This window comes from Anopheles coluzzii, chromosome 3 (genome assembly GCF_943734685.1).
Source record: "Anopheles coluzzii chromosome 3, AcolN3, whole genome shotgun sequence".
Lineage (NCBI taxonomy): Eukaryota > Metazoa > Arthropoda > Insecta > Diptera > Culicidae > Anopheles > Anopheles coluzzii.
Window position 1 is genome coordinate 9,675,859 of NC_064671.1, and position 17,789 is coordinate 9,693,647.

Sequence of the window (17,789 nt, forward strand, 5' to 3'; positions counted from 1 at the left end):
TTTTGTTTTAATTATAGGTATTAACTTATCTCCTTCGTATAACTATCAAATTCGATTGATGAGATGTGTCCCGCCTCGATTTTAGGCATTAATCAGCAATCGGGTGCTTCTCAAAGAACCGGATTCGATGCCGACCCGCATAAACCTACAATAATCCGAACTTTTGTGAAAAATTCGCACCTTGCCGGCCCATCGCACACACACAGCTCAACTTCACACATCCGCCCCGGAAAGCCCAAGCTGCGCGAACAGATTGCGCGACAAAAACCGGTACAGATCACGCGCATCTTCCGCACCGAAGTACCCGGTCAGCCAGTTCACGATCGTCCCGCTTGCGACCTTCGCGCTGAGCGGCTGAAAGGTAAGCGAGTACATCAGCAGACACTTGGCCACCCGCAGCTCCGCGCCGAACTTGCGCAGAAACTCGCCAATCACACGAAACGCGAGAATGATCAGCTTGATGCCACCGACCACACCGGACATCCTGCGGAAAGAAGTGCATGCTGCCATTAACGGGACTGTACAGCCACAGATTGGCCACACTGTTACTTACGCACGAGAGGAAAGCGATTCACTGAGCAGGGACACATTGGACTGGGCGGTCGACTCCTCGCCTGCTGCACTGCTGCTGGCCACCCCGCCGTAATGCATCGAGTAGCGCTTCAGTTGATTCCATTGGGCCGTTGGCACCGGTGCTGGGGATGATTCTGCGCGCACGTGTTCGATAATCAGCCCACCGTACGTGTCGTTTAGCGACTGTCCAGCGCAGGAGGTGAACAGGAAACCGACAATTACCCACAGGACGGTCATTCTCCGCCGAGCTTTGGGAAACGTTTGCCACTGTGACGACGGACTTGCTTGTGCGCACTGTCTAAGGAACACGGTGGTGCGCTGTCCCATTAGCGCGAGGCGACGGCGACGGGTGGAACGATAATAGCAATCAAATGAGCGAACAGGAAGAGGCAACAGACGGAAAGGACCAACCCGTCTGTTGAACCTTTTTTCCCCTCTTTTTGGTGCCGTTCTTCTACTGCTGACTGTACGCACACTACCAAAGAAGGATTTTTGAACTAAACGCAAAGGCAAAGGTGTTATTGATGAAGAGGAAGTTTGGTAATGATGAAGACACGATGTTGTTGCTTTGAACTCTGGAACTTGACTAAATTTATTCAGAAAAAATACTCGCTTATATACGGCAGAATTCGGGAATTCGAGCTGCACTTGCGGAAATTCGAGCTGCACGATACCGATCTACAGCAATTTGCACTGCGTAATAGAATTATGGTTAAGTAAAATTTGCACGTAGGTAAATTTCTTGATAGCGCCCTCTACCTTACGCTAGGCGTACTAAGGGTGACGCGTTACCATTACGCTTGCCGTAACAAAAGGTATGCCCGGAACCTAACCGAGGAGGGAGAAGAAACATGAAATAGTTTTGTTCCACTTTTTTATTACCTTTTCAAGAGATTATACTGCAACACGTAACACGCTGCGCTTCCTTTCCCCGTTTCCTATTTGATGATTGGAAAGATTGATTTTCCTATTAGAATTTAAACCAGTTTTTACTTCTTCGCGAAAAAGCTCATAATGGAGCCTTGCTTCGTTTTCGGCGTTGGCGGCGTTGCTTTCTTCTCTGCCGAGGACGATTTGCCTTGGCTTGCGAGGGAAGCTTTCGGCTTGGTGAGTGCTGCTGCTCCAGCTGCCGGCGCTGCCATTTCTTTCTCCGTTCCATTGGCCGTTGACTCATCATCTTCCGAAACCATTTCGTAGTCTTTAACAGTGACTGGAAAGCAAAAAGGAAAATGGTATTACAATTTAAGACGATCATTGATGATAAGAACCCTCCAATACTCACTCAAATATCCCTCCTCGTCGGTGTACGTTTTGGTGACCAGCTTCTTAACCTTGCCCCTATTACGGTTCACACTGTTCGAATCGTTCTCGACCGGCTTCTCCGGCGACAGTGACGGCTTGCGGCCTTCTTCCTTCTTATTTTCTTCAATTTCCGTCTCCATCGGCGTTTCCTCGTCAAACTCCACCAACCGTTCGCTTCGCTGCTCGATCGCGGCCCCTGCTTCCCTCCCGTCCGCTTCCTCATCGCTGGACGAATCACAAATTTGCAGCAGCCGTGATTTCTTCGACGGATTCGACGGATTCTTCTTGCGCTGCAGTAGCGGCTTTCCGGTGTTGCGCTTTTTACTTTTATCCCCGCGCTGCTTTTTGTCCTCCTGCGGGGTGCTTGGGATGACGTCCTCCTCCTCTTCCTCCTCGTCATCGGTAATGGTTCGTTTGCGGGACTTTTCCACCGACTTTTCCACCGCTTTCTCGTCTTTCTGCTCCTTTTTCGCCGGTTCCGGCGCAGGTGATTGAGGTTCCTGCTTTACTGGGACAGATGTGGGTGCTGGTTTCGGTGCCGTACCGGCGGGTTTGGCAGAGAAAAACGATGAAATTGATCCCTTTCCAGTGACGGCTTTTTTCGCGTCCTGTTTCTTCGGGGATTGTGTTTTCGGCGAAGCTTTCGGTGGGGATGCCGCTGTTTTGGGTTCCGGTTTTACCTGTGCCTTTGCGGGTGGTGATTGTTTTTCCTCCTTTACCGGGGGTTGTTGCTTGCTGGTCGCCGCAAACATGCTCGGTTTCGAGGGTTTCTGCTCCTGTTTGACGGGCGCGGGAGCCGGTTTCGGCGTTGTTTGTGGGGCGGTTGTAGAAGATGCTTGTTCTATTTGACGCTTTTGCGATTCCAACCGTAAACGGATCACATTGAACTCGTTGTCGTTGGACACGTTCAGCGGTCGCACGTCGGACGCAACCTCGACGGAGTAAAGCATTTTCGAGCACTTGGGGTAGGTTTTGCTGATTTTTTCCAGCTTTTCCTCATTCGCTAGCTGAAAGGAGGGAAGGAGAAGAGTTAGAAAACGATATGAAACTCCTCCTATGCACTCTGCTGTCAACGTACAGTGATGAAAACGTTGCCATTTTTATCGACGCCCCTCACGACGTACTCTTTCGAGAGTTTGTTCGGCTCTTTCTGCCCTTCAACCCATTTCTGCAGCACTTCCAGCGATTTTTTGCTGTCCAAGCTCCACGTGTTACTGATCCGACGGGTAGAAATCTACGGTGGAAAAGGTGGAATTTGTACACAAAAGGAAATTGTTGTACCGGAACCGTAGCCCCCTAAAAAGACCTTGAAGCTTACCTTCTCGTTGGCATCGAACACAATGTGCCCTATCTCCCTTTGGCACGTTTTTAGCAGCTCGTCATCCATAGCTAAGAACACTTACTCAAACTAGAGACACAAAACGGCAATAAATCGACAGGAAAATGCTTTTTACCTACGTTTAGCTAGGAAAAGGAGCGTAACAACAAACTGCACAACGCACAAGATATTCGCGCAATTTTTCTCTCGCCCTGACGTTTCGGCTGTCAAACGTTGTTTACATCGCCCACCATACTGGATGGATCAAATGGCGTGAGCCACACGAGCGGGTACACTTTCAAATGTTCCGTTAAAAGGAATTTCGAGTTGAAAGTTGAATTACCAACACATTCAGAGCATTTTTAATGACAAATTAAACTATTTTGTAGTATATTAAGTAATACTTTTCTTCAATTCAACGTTCTTTCTTCATTTTTCACTGATTGTTCAATTCACCTACAACCACAGACGCATTTTCTTACATGAGCTGCCAATTTTATTCTTTATTAAATCCACCTGTGTTTGCGGCAAGTATCGTCATTATAATTACCTAAACGTTTCAAACCCTTCCTCAAACTGCCAATCTTACCAGACCGAACCGGTACGAACGGATCGGAACAATGCCCGATACACCCCCGATGTAGCATGTAGCTCTAGCAGCAGCTGCAGGCTTTAATATTTGCTTTAATAGTAGTTGTTTCCAATTGTAGTAAATTATCTAAACGTTTCTTGTCTCTCGTCCACTCTCGCCCGAGAGTCCTAGCGGTGGTGCAGTTGGTGAGCTGTTGGTGTTGGTGATGCGGCGTTCTAACGTTATCGCATGGTTGGTTTTTTCGATTACATTGTATTATTCTTGCCATCTTCGATGCTAGTTGGGGCGCGCCCTTACTACTTCAACGCTCGACACTTGCTGGGCGCACACGGTCACAGTCTTTTTTGCACATATGCCCAGTGGCCTTTTGCTTTCTGTGGAAGTGTGTGTGTGTATGGGGTGTATAGGAAGCTTCCTGTCAGCTACAATCCTTTCCTCGAGGAAGGTTGGGAACAAAATTTGGGTAATTTGAAGGCTGACTCTCACAACTACAAGCTACAGAAGAAGGGAGAAGGAAATACAAATGCCGCAGCACTGCCAACGGCCCCGAAACGTAATACTCTAGGCGTTCCCTGCGCTTTTCTTTTTGGTATGAAATGATCCTGGTTAGGTAACGCGCGCCCCTCTGTACAGTAGTACTACCTTAAGTAAATAATCGTCCACTAAATAAAAGGATGTTTTACTGGCTGTTCGCGAGCAAATTCGTCGCCTTATTAAAGTAAATGCCCAAGCAAAGCTCCCGAGCAGCTGACGGCCAGGCAGGTGTGTGAGCAAGAAATCTATAACGGCGAAGCAAGAAAGCGCAAACGTACAATACACAGCTATACACAATAAACTACGCACAACCGATAACATTTGGCAAGGTAGGAGAATGTGGCTTTGCCAGCGCAATGGGGGAGATGTGGTGCACATGCAATAAAACGGAAGTGTGTGGGTGTGTGTATATGCCTGGGTGTATAAATAAAATCGCAAAGCAATTGAATGCACTGGGGCAGGGCTCGCAAGCCCATCGAAAAGCGCCAAACTAAACCTAAAAGCTCAATCAACCCTCGCTTTTTCGCTGTTTCCCTATCATAGTAACCCTTGAACCTTTTCTTTACCTTGGGCTTTCCCCGAACACCAAAGGCTGGAATGCTTCACGCCTCACTTTAACCAAATATCGTCCATCGTATCGTCGTGCAGCTCGGCCACCGGCATCGCCCGCAGCGTCCGCAGCGTTTCCATGTAAAACGTCAGCTCGGACACGACGACACCGTGCTGGGGCCCCCCATTGTTGGTGATGTTGTTGCGGAGCAGCTGCTCCCGCAGCTTGTCCTTAAAGTTGCGCTGCACCGTCCGGTAGATGGCGTGCACCTGCTTCTCCGGCAGGATCGGTGCGATCGCTTCGTGCAGCTTCACGAACTGGCGGCTAATGTTGCGGAACGGTTGCGACGGTACCGGCGGCCTGGCGTCCCAATTGTTCAGCTGGCCCGTCACCACGTCACACACGATCGACAGCACCTTGTTCTCGATCTCCTTGATGTGGCTGACGAAGTCTTTCTCCACCGAATCGTACCCGGCAATGGACGAGTAGGTGGTGGTGGTGGAGGAGGAGGAGGCACTCGTGGGTGGTGGTGGTGGTGTGGGCTGATGCGTTCCTCCATTCGTTAGTGGGCCAGCCGCCGATCCGGAGGTAGTGTGGTTTGCACCCGCGGGTACTGCGCTCGCGCCCTCGAGCGCCCGGAAGTGACGTTTCACGTGCGGCAACAGCCACAGGACTAGTTCGAGCGCCCGGGACACCAGCGCCAGGTTGCTGCTGGTGATGGTTTTAAGCCCCGCGACGTGTAGTGCCCCCGCGCCCAGCACCAGCTGGCAGCAGCGCGAGTTGAACATGCGCAACAGGTCGACCACGTTCCGGCCCAGCTGTGGCGCAATCACCGGCAGCTGCGAAGCGCACCGGCAGTACTCGCTAACGATCTGCACGAGCAGCAGGGCCGCACCGACCAGGGCAAACGGTTCGCCCTCCACCTTCAGCACCGACTGGGGCGGTGACGGAGCCGCACCGCCCCCGTTCGTCTGCTGATGCCCATTCAGCGCCGGTTTGCTCCAGTGAAACTCGCCGCGCGCGATGCAATCGATCATCGTTTGAAACTCGGCCGGCACCTCCGCCTGCTTCCAGCGCTCACTGTCCAGCAACAGCGCCAGCTTCGATTTGCGCTCCGTGTGGAACTTTTGCGCAAACCGATTGCCCTGCGCACAGAGGGCCAGCTTCAGTGGGGCACTCTGCACGCCGCACGCCGCCTGGCAACCGTCCGCGAACCGCTCCACAATCTGCGCCAGCTGTGCAATCTGTTCCGCACTGACGGCGCTCCGCTCCAGGCTCTGGTTCGAGACGAGATTGGCGCACCGTTCGTGGCAGTAGTTGCACACGCTCTGCAGCAGATTGGCCAGCTTGCCCTGCACCACCGCATAGTCCGCCGCGGACAGGAACGCTTCCGTGTCGATAAAGCTCACATCGTCCGTCAGCCGGCCAGCGCTGGCGTCGGCCGTCTGCTGCATCACGTCGTGCACCGCCCGTATGCGGCGCAGCAGCTTCAGCAGCGTCCCCGTCGCACCCTCCAGCAGCACAATCCACTCCGAGAGCGATAAACTTTGCGCCTCCTCGCCGGCCCCCGTCAGGCACACCTCCGCATCGCCCGACGCAATCACCTCGATCACGAGCTGCTTCACAATCGCCCGCACCGTCGTGATCGCCTCGTCCCGGTACGTGTCGATAAAGTCCAGGCTGCGCTTCCGCAGCAGCCCCGAAATGATGCAGATCAGCTTGTCCTCCTCGAGCACGCGCTCCTCCCCAGTGGCCGCCGCGCGGAAGGGCCGGTTCAAATCTGCCGTCGAGTAGCGCTCAAAGTCCGTCTTGAGCATCTTGTCGATCAACAGCTCCATCTCGCACAGCTGGGAAGGCAGATGGCGAAAGCAGTGCACCCCGGTCAGCTCCTGGCCGAGTATTTCCTGCGTCGTGCTGATCAGATCCAGCGCCGCCACGTAGTCCTGCGTGCTGAGCAGCAGCTGTATCATCGGCTGCGTCTGGTGCACCGTCGACATGAGCTTTAGCTTCTCCAGCACGAGATTGTTGTTCGAGCGGATGCGCTCCGCTCGCACGACCTGCAGCGACTCGCGCACGATCATGTCGTCGATCTGCGCAATCTTGGCGCGCAATCGCTGCACATTCGCGAGCGCCTGCGTCATCTGCTCCATGATGGCGTCCTGGGACGTCATCGCGTGAAAGAAGGCGGACGATTTGTCCGCCACCTGCTTGGCGATCAGCACCTCCACGATGTCCAGGTAGTGGCTGAGCCGCTCCTGCAACTGGCGGCTCGATTGGCGCGTCTGCTCGCCGCCCTCGGTGCCGATGCCGGCGAACGCGGCCGCAAACGTGGCCGGCCGGTGCAGCTCCAGGTGCTGCTTGAGGAACACCTCCGGGATGTCGCTCAGGCTGGCGGTGGCCCCGTTCGGCAGCCGGTCGCTCACGAGCGCCTGCTGGCTAGTGGCGTTCGCCGTCGGCACGTTCGCGATGCGCGTGTGCACCCGGTACCGCTTGCCGATGCGCTTCAGGTACGCATCGAACTGGTCCCACCGGATGTCGGCGAGGCGGGGCGACGGCCCGATCGACGCACCCTCCACGAAGCTGTCGCCCCATTTCTTGGTGAAGAAGTTCGTCTGCTTGCCCCGGCTCGGGTCGTTCAGTACGGCGGGCAGGTTTTGGGCGGCGGAAAACACCGACCACTTCACGTGCGGCTCCTTCTGCTGCGCCTGCACGTGGCACCGGGTGACGTGCGTGTCGTAGTCGCGATCGCTCACACCGTCCAACGGTAGCGACGCGCACACACCGTTGTAACCATAGCGACACACGTACGAGCCACCTTCCACCGTGCAGTGCTGCTGGCGAAGGTGCCTGAAACGACATGGCAAGAGAGACAGAGAGAAGAGGGTGAAAGTAGAGCAAACATGTAAGAAAGGCGCGTGTGTTAGCTACGGGCGATAAACGGGCGCGAGGAGGAGAGCGATTGCGCCATGCCCGTACCGAAAAACGTAACGCGAAAACGGTAAAAAACAATTATACAGATCAATTTCCTCGCAGCCTTGGGTGGGCGATAGTACGTAAGCGGCCTCCCGATGGGGTGGGTTCGGCACAATTGGTGCTAATTAACCCCAGGCCCCAGGGCGGCGTGGCAAGATCTCGCCGTGCTATCATCACTAACGCAACCCTTCCTCCCTCCTCCGGATGTGTCAATCAAACTCGCCTCCCCATTACCTCACAAACTCGTTGGTATTTTTGAACAAAAACTGCTGTTGCTGCTGGGACTGCTGCTGCTGGTCCTGGCTGCTGGGCTGCTCAGCTGACCGGGCCGAGACGGGGGAAAGGCAGTACTGGCAGCTTTGCCAAGGCGGTGGTTCCTTCAGATCGAAACTTCCCGAGGTAGACTTTGCCATTGGCACATATTGTTCGGAACGGGATGACCCTGCCCGTCCCGTTCAAAACACAAAACACACACACACACGCACACGCACGACCACGAAGAGACAATGATGACGGAGCACTGGAACTCCGTGCAGCAGCCGGGTGGAATGATTTTTTCGGAACACTTTCACAATACAGCACACACACACACAGCACGGGTTTCTTATCAGCCAGAAACTAAACCAGGCAATCCGCGTCCGGCCGTCGGGCGCTACGTGGGACACACGGGCAAATAAATGATACGAACGGCGAGCAGGAGCATTTGGGGAAAAGTACACACACAACGTATCAAAATTCTTCAGCTGACACAACACCGATTTTTTTTCGTTTTTTTTTCGTTTTTTTGACAGCTCAGTGACGTGCGCGATTGTGACGAAGTGACAGGTTAATAGAGGTGAAGGTGTGACACGGTACAGATGGTACTTGGCGTGTGCCATTTTGGGGAGTGAATACTATTTTATTTAAATTACAATAACCATTTGGGGTGAAATCTTAGAAGATCGACCAATTAAGAGCATTATCATGTAACAGATGGATTTGGAATTCAACCATTCGTAGCAAAAAACCGAAAAAAGGAGAAGGGAAAGTTTTTGTAGCCACTTTGAGGCTGACGGCAGCTATTAAGCAGCACCAAAATAATCAGGAATTAATAGAGAGAACCAAAACCTTTGCACCAAAACGATGTCCATTGGAACTGATTCATTGGAAGCAACGAGCTCGTACTCTTTTCTCAAGTAATTCGTTTTGTTGCTTTCTAGCTAGTTGGGTAAGGCTCCATTATTCAGTACCATCATTGGTATTGGTTCAGAATCTATTCCGAAAATGTTGGCGTTGGTTCAAGACATGATCTTAGACCAGACCATCATAAAGGATCGGTTTTATCAGTTTCCGAATAACCTAAGGATAAGTTCCTGGACTGGTATAGGTTTGTGATTAGACTCAGAATCGGTATGTGTTAAGTATCAGTTCCAGGCCATATGAGTTAAAACATGAATTTCAGAACCGCTATGACTTCAGGATTAGTTCCAGGACTGGCATTGATGCAGGACCAATTTCAGGAATATGGTTGTTGGATTATTTTCAGCACCGCTATGAGTTCAAGACAAATTCCTTGACCGGTATTAGATTGGGATCAGCTCCAAGCACTGTTATAGATGTAAATAGATTTGGTGTAGTATCAAGACCGTTATGGGATCAGTGTCCCTGGCAGGATCTGCAAGAGTTCCAGGATCGTCAAAGAATTGGGATCAATTGTAGGACCCGCACAGGTTCAATATCCGTTTCAAGACAGGTATGGAGTTGGTCAGGTATCTGTTCCAATAACGGTATGAGATATGAATTCTAGGATCATTATGATGCGTAATCAGTTTCAGGACCCCCAAAGATTCGAACGCAGCATCAAGACTGATATGGATGTAGGATCAGTTCCAAGATCTGTATAGATTCAGGATCATTTCCAGAACTTGCATGAGATAAGGATAAGTTTTAGGCCAGGAAAAGTTTTGAGATCAGTTACAGATCACTCTAACACTTACAACCATACCATCGTTTCGGATTCACCCAAACATTAACCCCACTGTTGCTTCCAATATTCATTTGAATTGCACGATTTTTCTTTATTTTGCATTTTCAATTTTCACCTTTCGCTCTCCCCGTTCGTTTTATTCACTGTGAACACCGATAAACATTTACTTTTTTTACTCAATCTCTCTTGTACGAGGAAGATAACCATTTGTTAGTGTGTTTTTTTTTCTTGCTTGCCATTACGAGTGTGTGTATGGAGGGGTTGTGTGTTTCTCTATAATGATTCCTCACTTTGGGGCATTTCACTTTCAGGAAGTGTAATAATGGCGGGAGTAATGGATCCACCCTTGTCTCAGGTTCTCTGCAAATTTTTGGGGTTTTGTTTAATATTTAATAGAGCTTTTTCACTCCCATCACGACGAGTATACATCTACAATGTAGGAAGAAAAAAAACATACACAGGACAGGAATTGATCTATTCGTTTTCCGGTTGTTGCTTATCCACTTATAGCCGTAATATAATAACACAACAAGTATTCTTTCCCCTCCCAGGTGGGGGGTGAGAAATGCAAGAGTCAGGATGATAGAGACACACACCCGACCCGACCCGACCCGAAACACGTGGCCCGAGTAGTGCAGGTCCGAGTTCGCTGTTGCACACAATAATCACATCGTACAGGAGGTTTCCACGTACAGGAGGGCCTCCACCCTCCACGTACAGGAGGGCTTCCAGGCCATTTGCCAGGAGGCGGGGAATTCATTTAACATAGATACATTAGCCTTATATACGTGCAGTGTACTATTGCCTGGCTGTGCAGCTGCTCTACGGCCTCATTTCCCTATCGTTCCTTCACCTTAATCAAAGTGTTAATACAAGTGTACATTTGTTTTTAATGCTAAAAATCTGACGCTTTCATTAACATTGTACCATCGAGTTTTATTTGGGCAGGTTTTTCTTTTTCTTCTTCAAAGGGAACTTGCTGTCTGTGTCCTCTCTCTCTGTATGTGTGTGTGTGTTTGTCGGTGAGTAGTTTTTCACATTATCTACAACATACGGGGGGCGGAGAGCATTTTGGAATTCTATCAATTCTATCAATTCTATATTCATCATACATTTTTGTACAGCATTCGTAGTATCAGTAACCCACAAGAGCGAGACTAAAAATATAAATGTTCAAAAATTTATCACCAAAAAGTGTAACGAAAAAACGTAAGGCAAAAATCAGTTCTCGTACAAATTGAAGCAGCGTTCCTCTCTTCTTAATGCTAAACATTGCAACATAATGGTTCTCACAAAAACGGGATGTGGTGTGTATGTTGAGAATTTTAAATTCCATTTCACATTCACCACACTCCACTCGCGATGGGGACTACTAAAATGGAGCCTTTTGATTTGTATAAGCGAATATAATTTAAGTAAGTTATAACCAGAACGGAGTTCTTCTCTTCCCTCAGCTCTCTCTCTCTACGGCTCTACACACACACGTATCCTTCGCTTTCTAAGGGATGAGAGACAACTAAATTACAAATCCGAACAGTCAACACACACATTTAGTTCTTTTAGTTTTTGTTCGTTTGTTCGTTCGTTCATCGCATCGCTATCTAAGTATAAGCCGGATTTGGCGGCGCATCCTTCCTCCCGTAAGGCGCATATATAATATATATGTGTAAAACACAACCAGTTGCAGCAGTGTGGCGCACACAAACAAACGAAAAAATCGGAAGCAAGTGTAAGTAAACAGTGGCCCTTTTCTTTTCGCAATCTTCGTAGCATTAAACACTATCCGAAACATTCTCGTCATTTCCTACTAATAATTCGTCAACGAAAACACAACAGTGTCACCAACATCCCCACAAGCCACAAGGCGCTGTTGCTGTAAGCGCAAAAACAAGGCAACAAGGATACGTGGGAAAAAAACGTAAAATTTAATTATTTTTTTTCTTCTCTAAACTAACTAACTCTCTTACACATTGAGTTTGTGTAGAAAAATAATTATATGAATTCATCTCTGTTTCACTAAAGCTACATCTCTCTTTCTGCCTCCGCCGATGATGATGATCATGAGGGGTCGGAGGGATAATATAAACTATATACTACAGGGGGGGGGGGGGGGGGCAATCACATTCCTTCCGCACCAGGCTTTTGCATCCTTAACGAGCTAAAAATGACTATAAGCGACGGTGGTGGTGGTGGTGGTGTTGGGACACGCACACATTCACACATCGTCTACATACACACACACGACGCGCGCCACAATTCTAACGGATTAGGTTTGGGGCGGGGGGTGGTGCGGGTGTGTTATTGACGGGATGATACAAGGTTTTTCAGGAGTTCTGATAGCTGTGGGATATTTAATTGCCTCTTTCTTAAGTGAAATGAACTTAATGTAATAGGAATTATACTCTATAGCACACTAGTTGGACAAATCCAAGTGGATATTCCAAAGAGCCTGTCCAAACAAGGTACCACTCCAAGTCCAATTTTCCAACATGTAAAGTTCATTTCCAATAAGAAAGAGTCAAGGAAGCGTCCCACAACTATGAGAACCCCTGGAAAACCGTATATAAGCAATATATATAAAGAAAACATAAACATAACTTTCACTCTCCTCTGCTCTATCTACTGAATATCGTCCTTCTTCTTATTATGCACATACACATTTTGTGTGTGTTTGGGAGAAACCTTGTTTGACACGCTCACTCTATTTTCTTGTAAGCAACCTTCTTCAATCGTTAATAAAATTCTAATCCAACAAACTTGTTGTATGTGTGTGTGTTTTGGAATAGTTTTTTGTTCTACATCTTTGAATACAGCACAACAGGGTAGAGGCAGCGCTTCTATGTTTTTCTTAAGTAAAGTGCCTTGCCTTGGTCAATGTTTTGAGTCCACGTGTGTGTGTGTGTGAATACACTATGTAAGTTTCCGCTTCCGTCGTCTTCCTTCAAATCCTTAAGCTTTTCTTCTTCGTAGTCCTTCTTCTATTTAATCTGCTATTTAACGCTTTCTTCCATCGATCCATCTAATTGGTAAAACTGCTTTTTTATGTGAAACCACCGAGTGCTAAATTCATTTTGCAAAGCAGTGCTTTAAAAGCGCCTGTGGATATACACTTCTTTTTTTAACTATTTTATATTCACTTCTCTACTCGGTTTGGATTTGAGTTTTGTTCTCTCGCTCTCTAATTAGCTTAGTTGTGTGTGTCTTTTTCTCGTTCTCTCCTGATTTTCCACAAAATGGTCATGGGTTTTTGTTTGTTTTAGTTTTGTTCTTGCTTGGGGGGGTTTTTATCGTTGTTTTACGTTTTGCTGCTAATGTTTCTACTTCTTCTTCTTCTTCTTCTTCCTCTTCTTCTTCGTCTTCGTCTTCTTTCTTCTTTTACTTTCTTCTTCTTCTTCTTCTTCTTGTTTCTTCTTCTGTTTCTTTCTTCTTCTTCTTCTTCTTCTTCTTCTTTTCTTCTTCTTTTTCCCATTTATGCAGTTTGTGAGTGCGGGGGGTGTGAGCGTGCGTGTTTTGCTGCTTGCTGCTTTGTCTTCGGGTTTCAAATTTAAGTGGCACTTTGAGAAATTGATCTATGTTTATTATTCGTTACCTTTTCTTTTAATATAAGTTTCTTTTACTTTTGCTAAGCTTCTTCCTTTCTTCGGCAACTGCTACCGGTCTCTTACTAGCGAGAGAGATCTCAAGAATTCAATAAAGAATTTATGGGTGGAATTTTAGAGTTCCCTCCATCATTACACACACCAGAGATGAAGAGTCGTTCCAGGCGCGAAAAGCCATCCATGGGGATAGGGGGGTGGCGTGAATCATTTTCTTTTTCTACCATACTACACAACGGTCATACCGTTTGGCGCTCGAGTTACCCCATATTCCGGTCGGGAAAAAACTTTTTGAACTATATATTTTTCTTTTTAGGGAAGCGTCTTCATTTCCTCTATCCGCAGGTTTTGGTCGTGTTGTGTATGTGTGGGTGTGTGTGTCGTTGTACTTGAATAATAATCTCAATCATATCGCTCGTTATTATCATACGTTAAAATTTGCAATTCCCCAACAGATCGGAGCGGCACCCAGGGAAATCAATCATCCACCCTCGCCAACCGTGTTTCCCTAGTTTTTGCTAGTTTAAGATTCGGGTGGGGAAAAAGGCTCCGTGTAGAAAATTGGTACCAGAGGTTGTGGTTAAAAATAGTCATAACTAATGTATGCGTAGGAAAACACAGTTCTAAATAGAGTATGTAGTTGTGTGACTCTGTCTGTGTGTGCGTCTCTCTATTGCACAGTAAAATTCTTCTCAAAGAGATCATTTTCACGGTTGCAGCATGACGTGGCTCGCCGCGTTTTCGTGGGAAAATGTATCGATCGCCCATCCTTTCGTAGGATTTCGAGATAAAGTTCTGAGCGCTTCCAGCTACACCAAAAACCCTGTTACTAATATTTCGCTCTAGTTAGGTCCCCGCGCACTGTAAACTAATTTAGAGTTGTAACACACACACATAGTAGATCTTGCGTGTTTAATCGCTTCGTTTTCTCTTCTAGTTTTTGTTTCAAATTTCACTAATAAGCCACATCTATGTATACATAATCACGGCACATACATTTCATCGTTCCTTTCCCCATCATTAAACAGGATGTGTGCGAGTGTGGATTTGGGGGGAAGCTTTAACCCTTTAATAGAGCCCTCTTTGTTATTAGTATTCCCCCATTTTAGGCGCACATTGGCATACTACTAACACACACACACACACGTGTTTTCTGATTGCCACACTACGAGTAAAGTGATAACGAGTTAGTAAAGTTAAAGGTATGTACGAGTATGACTGTGTAATTAGTGTTAATTAACACATACACATACACACTCTCTCTCTCTTAAACTGTACACATACACACACACTTTTGCTTGATAAAAAGCGCAACCAACGACGACGACGTTTCCCAATAGACTATTTCTAATATGATTCCGCTAGAACACGGGACACGACACGAGTATTTTGTAAAAAGGACAACCATTAAGATTCGTTCACACAATACTTTCTTGTACGCCGGCCATCGGGTTTTTCATCTCTCTCTCTCTCTATCTCTCTTCGCGCTATCTTTCCTTACAGCTTTTAATTTGTTTTCCTTCACACTTAATTCTGCTTTTTCTTCATCACGGGGGGGAGAGCACATAGAGGAACGGCTAAAACGTCATCCAATACACTATCCATACTGTTTTGTTTCTTAGCAAGTGCGAATGTATGTGTTTTGCTTCATTGTTTTTCCCTACATTCTCTTCACAACAAATAGCGCATCTGTGTATCTAATGATCATCAAAATTGACGAAGGTATGTGTGTGTGTGAGTATAGTTATATCCATAGCATTAGTGCGAACGCGCGTGCAATCGGTTTAGGCTTTGGAATACACGATTCTTCTCCTCACGACAACCGTTGTTGCGCTCACAAGGAAATGTGGCGCGCGACTTGATCTTGCCCATTTTTATGGCGTGTGCTGTGCGCAGAGTGCTGTGCAATCATGTCACAGTTAAGTTAAAATACAGATCCAACAAACCATCCGTCGTGGTAGTAGTGTGCCTGGGTTCGCTTACCAGCTAGTTCTAAGACTTTACACTTTTTCCATCTTCTGTGCCCTTTCTTCTCTCGCTCTTTCTCTCTTTCTTCAAACATTAAATATAATGGCTTGCCTTGCACACACAAGAGCACGCTAGCGCTTATTCACAGATTCTATTCATCTCATCCGCCTGTCTGCGAAACCTAATAGATCGGTTCACCGTACTGATTGATCATGTCGTTCAGCTCCTCCAGCAGCTCGCTGAATGTCATGCGCTCGTGCGGATCCCGCTTAAAGCACGGTGCCATCAGCTTATCGTACACGTACGAAAAATCCTCCGGAAGCTGTAATCTGTCGGAGCGCGGAAGGAGAAAGAAAGAGAATCATATCACACGTGCGAAAAGTCAACCACCATGACACCGGCCCAACACACCACTTACATCTTTGTCTCGCGTTGCAGCAGTTGATACAACTGGGCCGCACTCTTGACGTCCACGTGCGAGTACGGTGTCGCACCGTACGTGAACATCTCGTACAGCGTCACGCCGAACGACCACACGTCCGACTGGGAGGAGTACTTTTGCGTTTCGAGCGTTTCCGGCGCGTACCAGCGGATCGGCAGCTCGCGGCTGTGCCGCGCCACGTAGTAATTGCTGCCCTCGGTTACCTGCGCCAGCCCAAAGTCGGAGATTTTGACGCACTTTTTGCTCTCCACCAGGATGTTGCGGGCGGCCAGGTCGCGATGCACGATGTTCTTCTCGCACAGATAATTCATGCCCTAAGAGGGGAGATGGAGCGAAATTCGATCATTAATTCGTTCTTAAATGTACAATCCGCTTCCTCATCCCGTTCACCTACATTTGCTATATCGCGCGCCATCCACAGCAGGTCCAGCTCCTTCAGCTCGTACCGCATGTAGCCGAGGTACGCCAGCAGCGATCCCAGCGGCACGTACTCCATCACCACCACCAGCTTGTCCAGCTCCTCGATGAAGCAGATAAACTCGACGATGTTGGTGTGGCGCAGGTTTTTCATTATATCGACCTCGCGCCGAAAGTCGTCCTTCACCCGGCCCAGGTCGGGCCGATCGTCGTAGATCGTTTTCAGCGCGACGTCGCGCGGCGCCTGGTTGTCCCGCTCGAGCGTACCCCGGTACACGCGCCCATAATTGCCCTCCCCCAGCATGTTGTGGAAGAAGATGCGCTCACTGCCGCTCAGCTGAATGTAGTCCGAGCAGTTGACGAACGTTTTCTCGTAGTACGAGTCGCCGCTGAAACGGTTGATCGAGTTCGAGAGCAGCGGAAGCGAGCTGCTGCCGCTCGAGGCATTGCTGCGCAGCTCACTGTCGCTTCCGTTGCTCACGTAGGACGAGGAAGTGCAGTCGGTACGGGACCGAATCAAGGTGGAGTCTGTTGGGAAAATGTAACAAAACAGAAGCGATAAGCATTGGAGTTGTGTGGAAAGAAAGAGAGTCTGCGGAGAGCCCTTGGTTCCCTCTCCTATCCTACTCACTGGTTTCCATTGACAGGATACTGTTTTTGAAGACAGACCCATTCAGCATGTTGCTCGCCGAGTGACCGTTCACGTGTCCATTCCCGACCGTGCAGTAGCTACCGTCTAATTGACCTGTTTGTTTTCAGACAATTTGAACACAAGAAAATGATTATCATTACTTAAAAATGCATCCAAGCTCCGCAATACATACGCGCATGCACCAGCAGCCCCACGACCGTCTGCGGTGCGAGCCGCTTGTCCGGATCGGCGTGCCAGCCGCAGCTCAGACACTCGTAGATCTGCTTCGAGTCCTTCAGCTCGGGCGGCATCGTCTGCAGCCATTTGCGCGTGGGCAGAAACTCGGCCGGCTTGTACACGTGCATCTTGATGCCGCGGCTAAAGATTTCCCACAGCGTCGAGGTGCAGGCCCACGCATCGGTGGCCGGATCCGTCCGCAGCCGGGCCACGCTCTGCTCGCTCAGATCCTGATACTCGTACGGTATCCAGAGCAGATCGTGCTTGGTTAGCCGGCGCTGCCCGTGCATCCCCGGATCGCCCAGCTTGGCCAGCACGCGCTGCTCGCCCTCGTCGTACTGCGTGACGAGCATGGACGAGCACCGGATGTGGCCGTGGATAATGCCGTGCTTCTGCAGGTAGTACAGGGCCCGGGCCAGCGAATGGCCGATCTCGATCAGTGCGGTCGGCCGTACCGAGGTGCGCCGCGTCCGCAGAAACTCATCCAGCCGACCGTACCGGGGGAATTCGAGCACCATCGTGATCGGTTTGCAAACGGTCATACCGTACAGCTTGATGATATCGATCGAATCGATCGTTGCCCACTGGCCCGCAACCTGCAGAAAGTCCTGCAAAAGGGAAGAAAGCACCACCCAGTGTGCTGGTTAGAGGACAGATTCTAGCGGCGTGCGATGATGGTAGCGTAGCGAC

The 17,789-nt window shown here is 48.9% G+C and overlaps 4 protein-coding genes across 4 annotated transcripts in view; all 4 read right to left on the reverse strand.

The window, feature by feature from the left end:
- Positions 1 to 36: 36 nt before the first annotated feature.
- Positions 37 to 1,330, reverse strand: LOC120958667 (uncharacterized). The gene is made up of 2 exons (XM_040381622.2): positions 554 to 1,330; positions 37 to 484 (listed from the first exon to the last, which is right to left on the reverse strand). Exons 1-2 carry the CDS (start codon positions 898 to 900, stop codon positions 214 to 216), a joined length of 618 nt encoding a protein of 205 aa, XP_040237556.1. The 5' UTR covers positions 901 to 1,330; the 3' UTR covers positions 37 to 213.
- A 100-nt stretch (positions 1,331 to 1,430) lies between these two features.
- Positions 1,431 to 3,416, reverse strand: LOC120958666 (DNA polymerase delta subunit 3). Its single transcript, XM_040381621.2, has 4 exons — positions 3,194 to 3,416; positions 2,954 to 3,109; positions 1,856 to 2,882; positions 1,431 to 1,783 (listed from the first exon to the last, which is right to left on the reverse strand). The coding sequence occupies exons 1-4, from the start codon at positions 3,260 to 3,262 to the stop codon at positions 1,563 to 1,565; spliced, it is 1,473 nt and encodes a 490-aa protein (XP_040237555.2). The 5' UTR covers positions 3,263 to 3,416; the 3' UTR covers positions 1,431 to 1,562.
- A 250-nt stretch (positions 3,417 to 3,666) lies between these two features.
- Positions 3,667 to 8,622, reverse strand: LOC120957220 (vacuolar protein sorting-associated protein 54). The gene is made up of 2 exons (XM_040379298.2): positions 8,077 to 8,622; positions 3,667 to 7,716 (listed from the first exon to the last, which is right to left on the reverse strand). Exons 1-2 carry the CDS (start codon positions 8,253 to 8,255, stop codon positions 4,929 to 4,931), a joined length of 2,967 nt encoding a protein of 988 aa, XP_040235232.2. The 5' UTR covers positions 8,256 to 8,622; the 3' UTR covers positions 3,667 to 4,928.
- Positions 8,623 to 12,945: 4,323 nt separating this feature from the next.
- The window catches only part of LOC120956007 (tyrosine-protein kinase hopscotch), a 30,372-nt gene continuing 25,528 nt past the window's right edge, over positions 12,946 to 17,789 (reverse strand). Inside the window, exons 10-14 of the mRNA XM_040377341.2 lie at positions 17,056 to 17,707; positions 16,863 to 16,976; positions 16,209 to 16,759; positions 15,791 to 16,128; positions 12,946 to 15,701 (exon numbers count right to left, since the gene is read on the reverse strand). Of these exons, the coding sequence (XP_040233275.2) occupies positions 15,554 to 15,701; positions 15,791 to 16,128; positions 16,209 to 16,759; positions 16,863 to 16,976; positions 17,056 to 17,707 (1,803 nt within the window). The 3' untranslated portion in view covers positions 12,946 to 15,553. The remainder of the gene's footprint in view (positions 15,702 to 15,790; positions 16,129 to 16,208; positions 16,760 to 16,862; positions 16,977 to 17,055; positions 17,708 to 17,789) is intronic.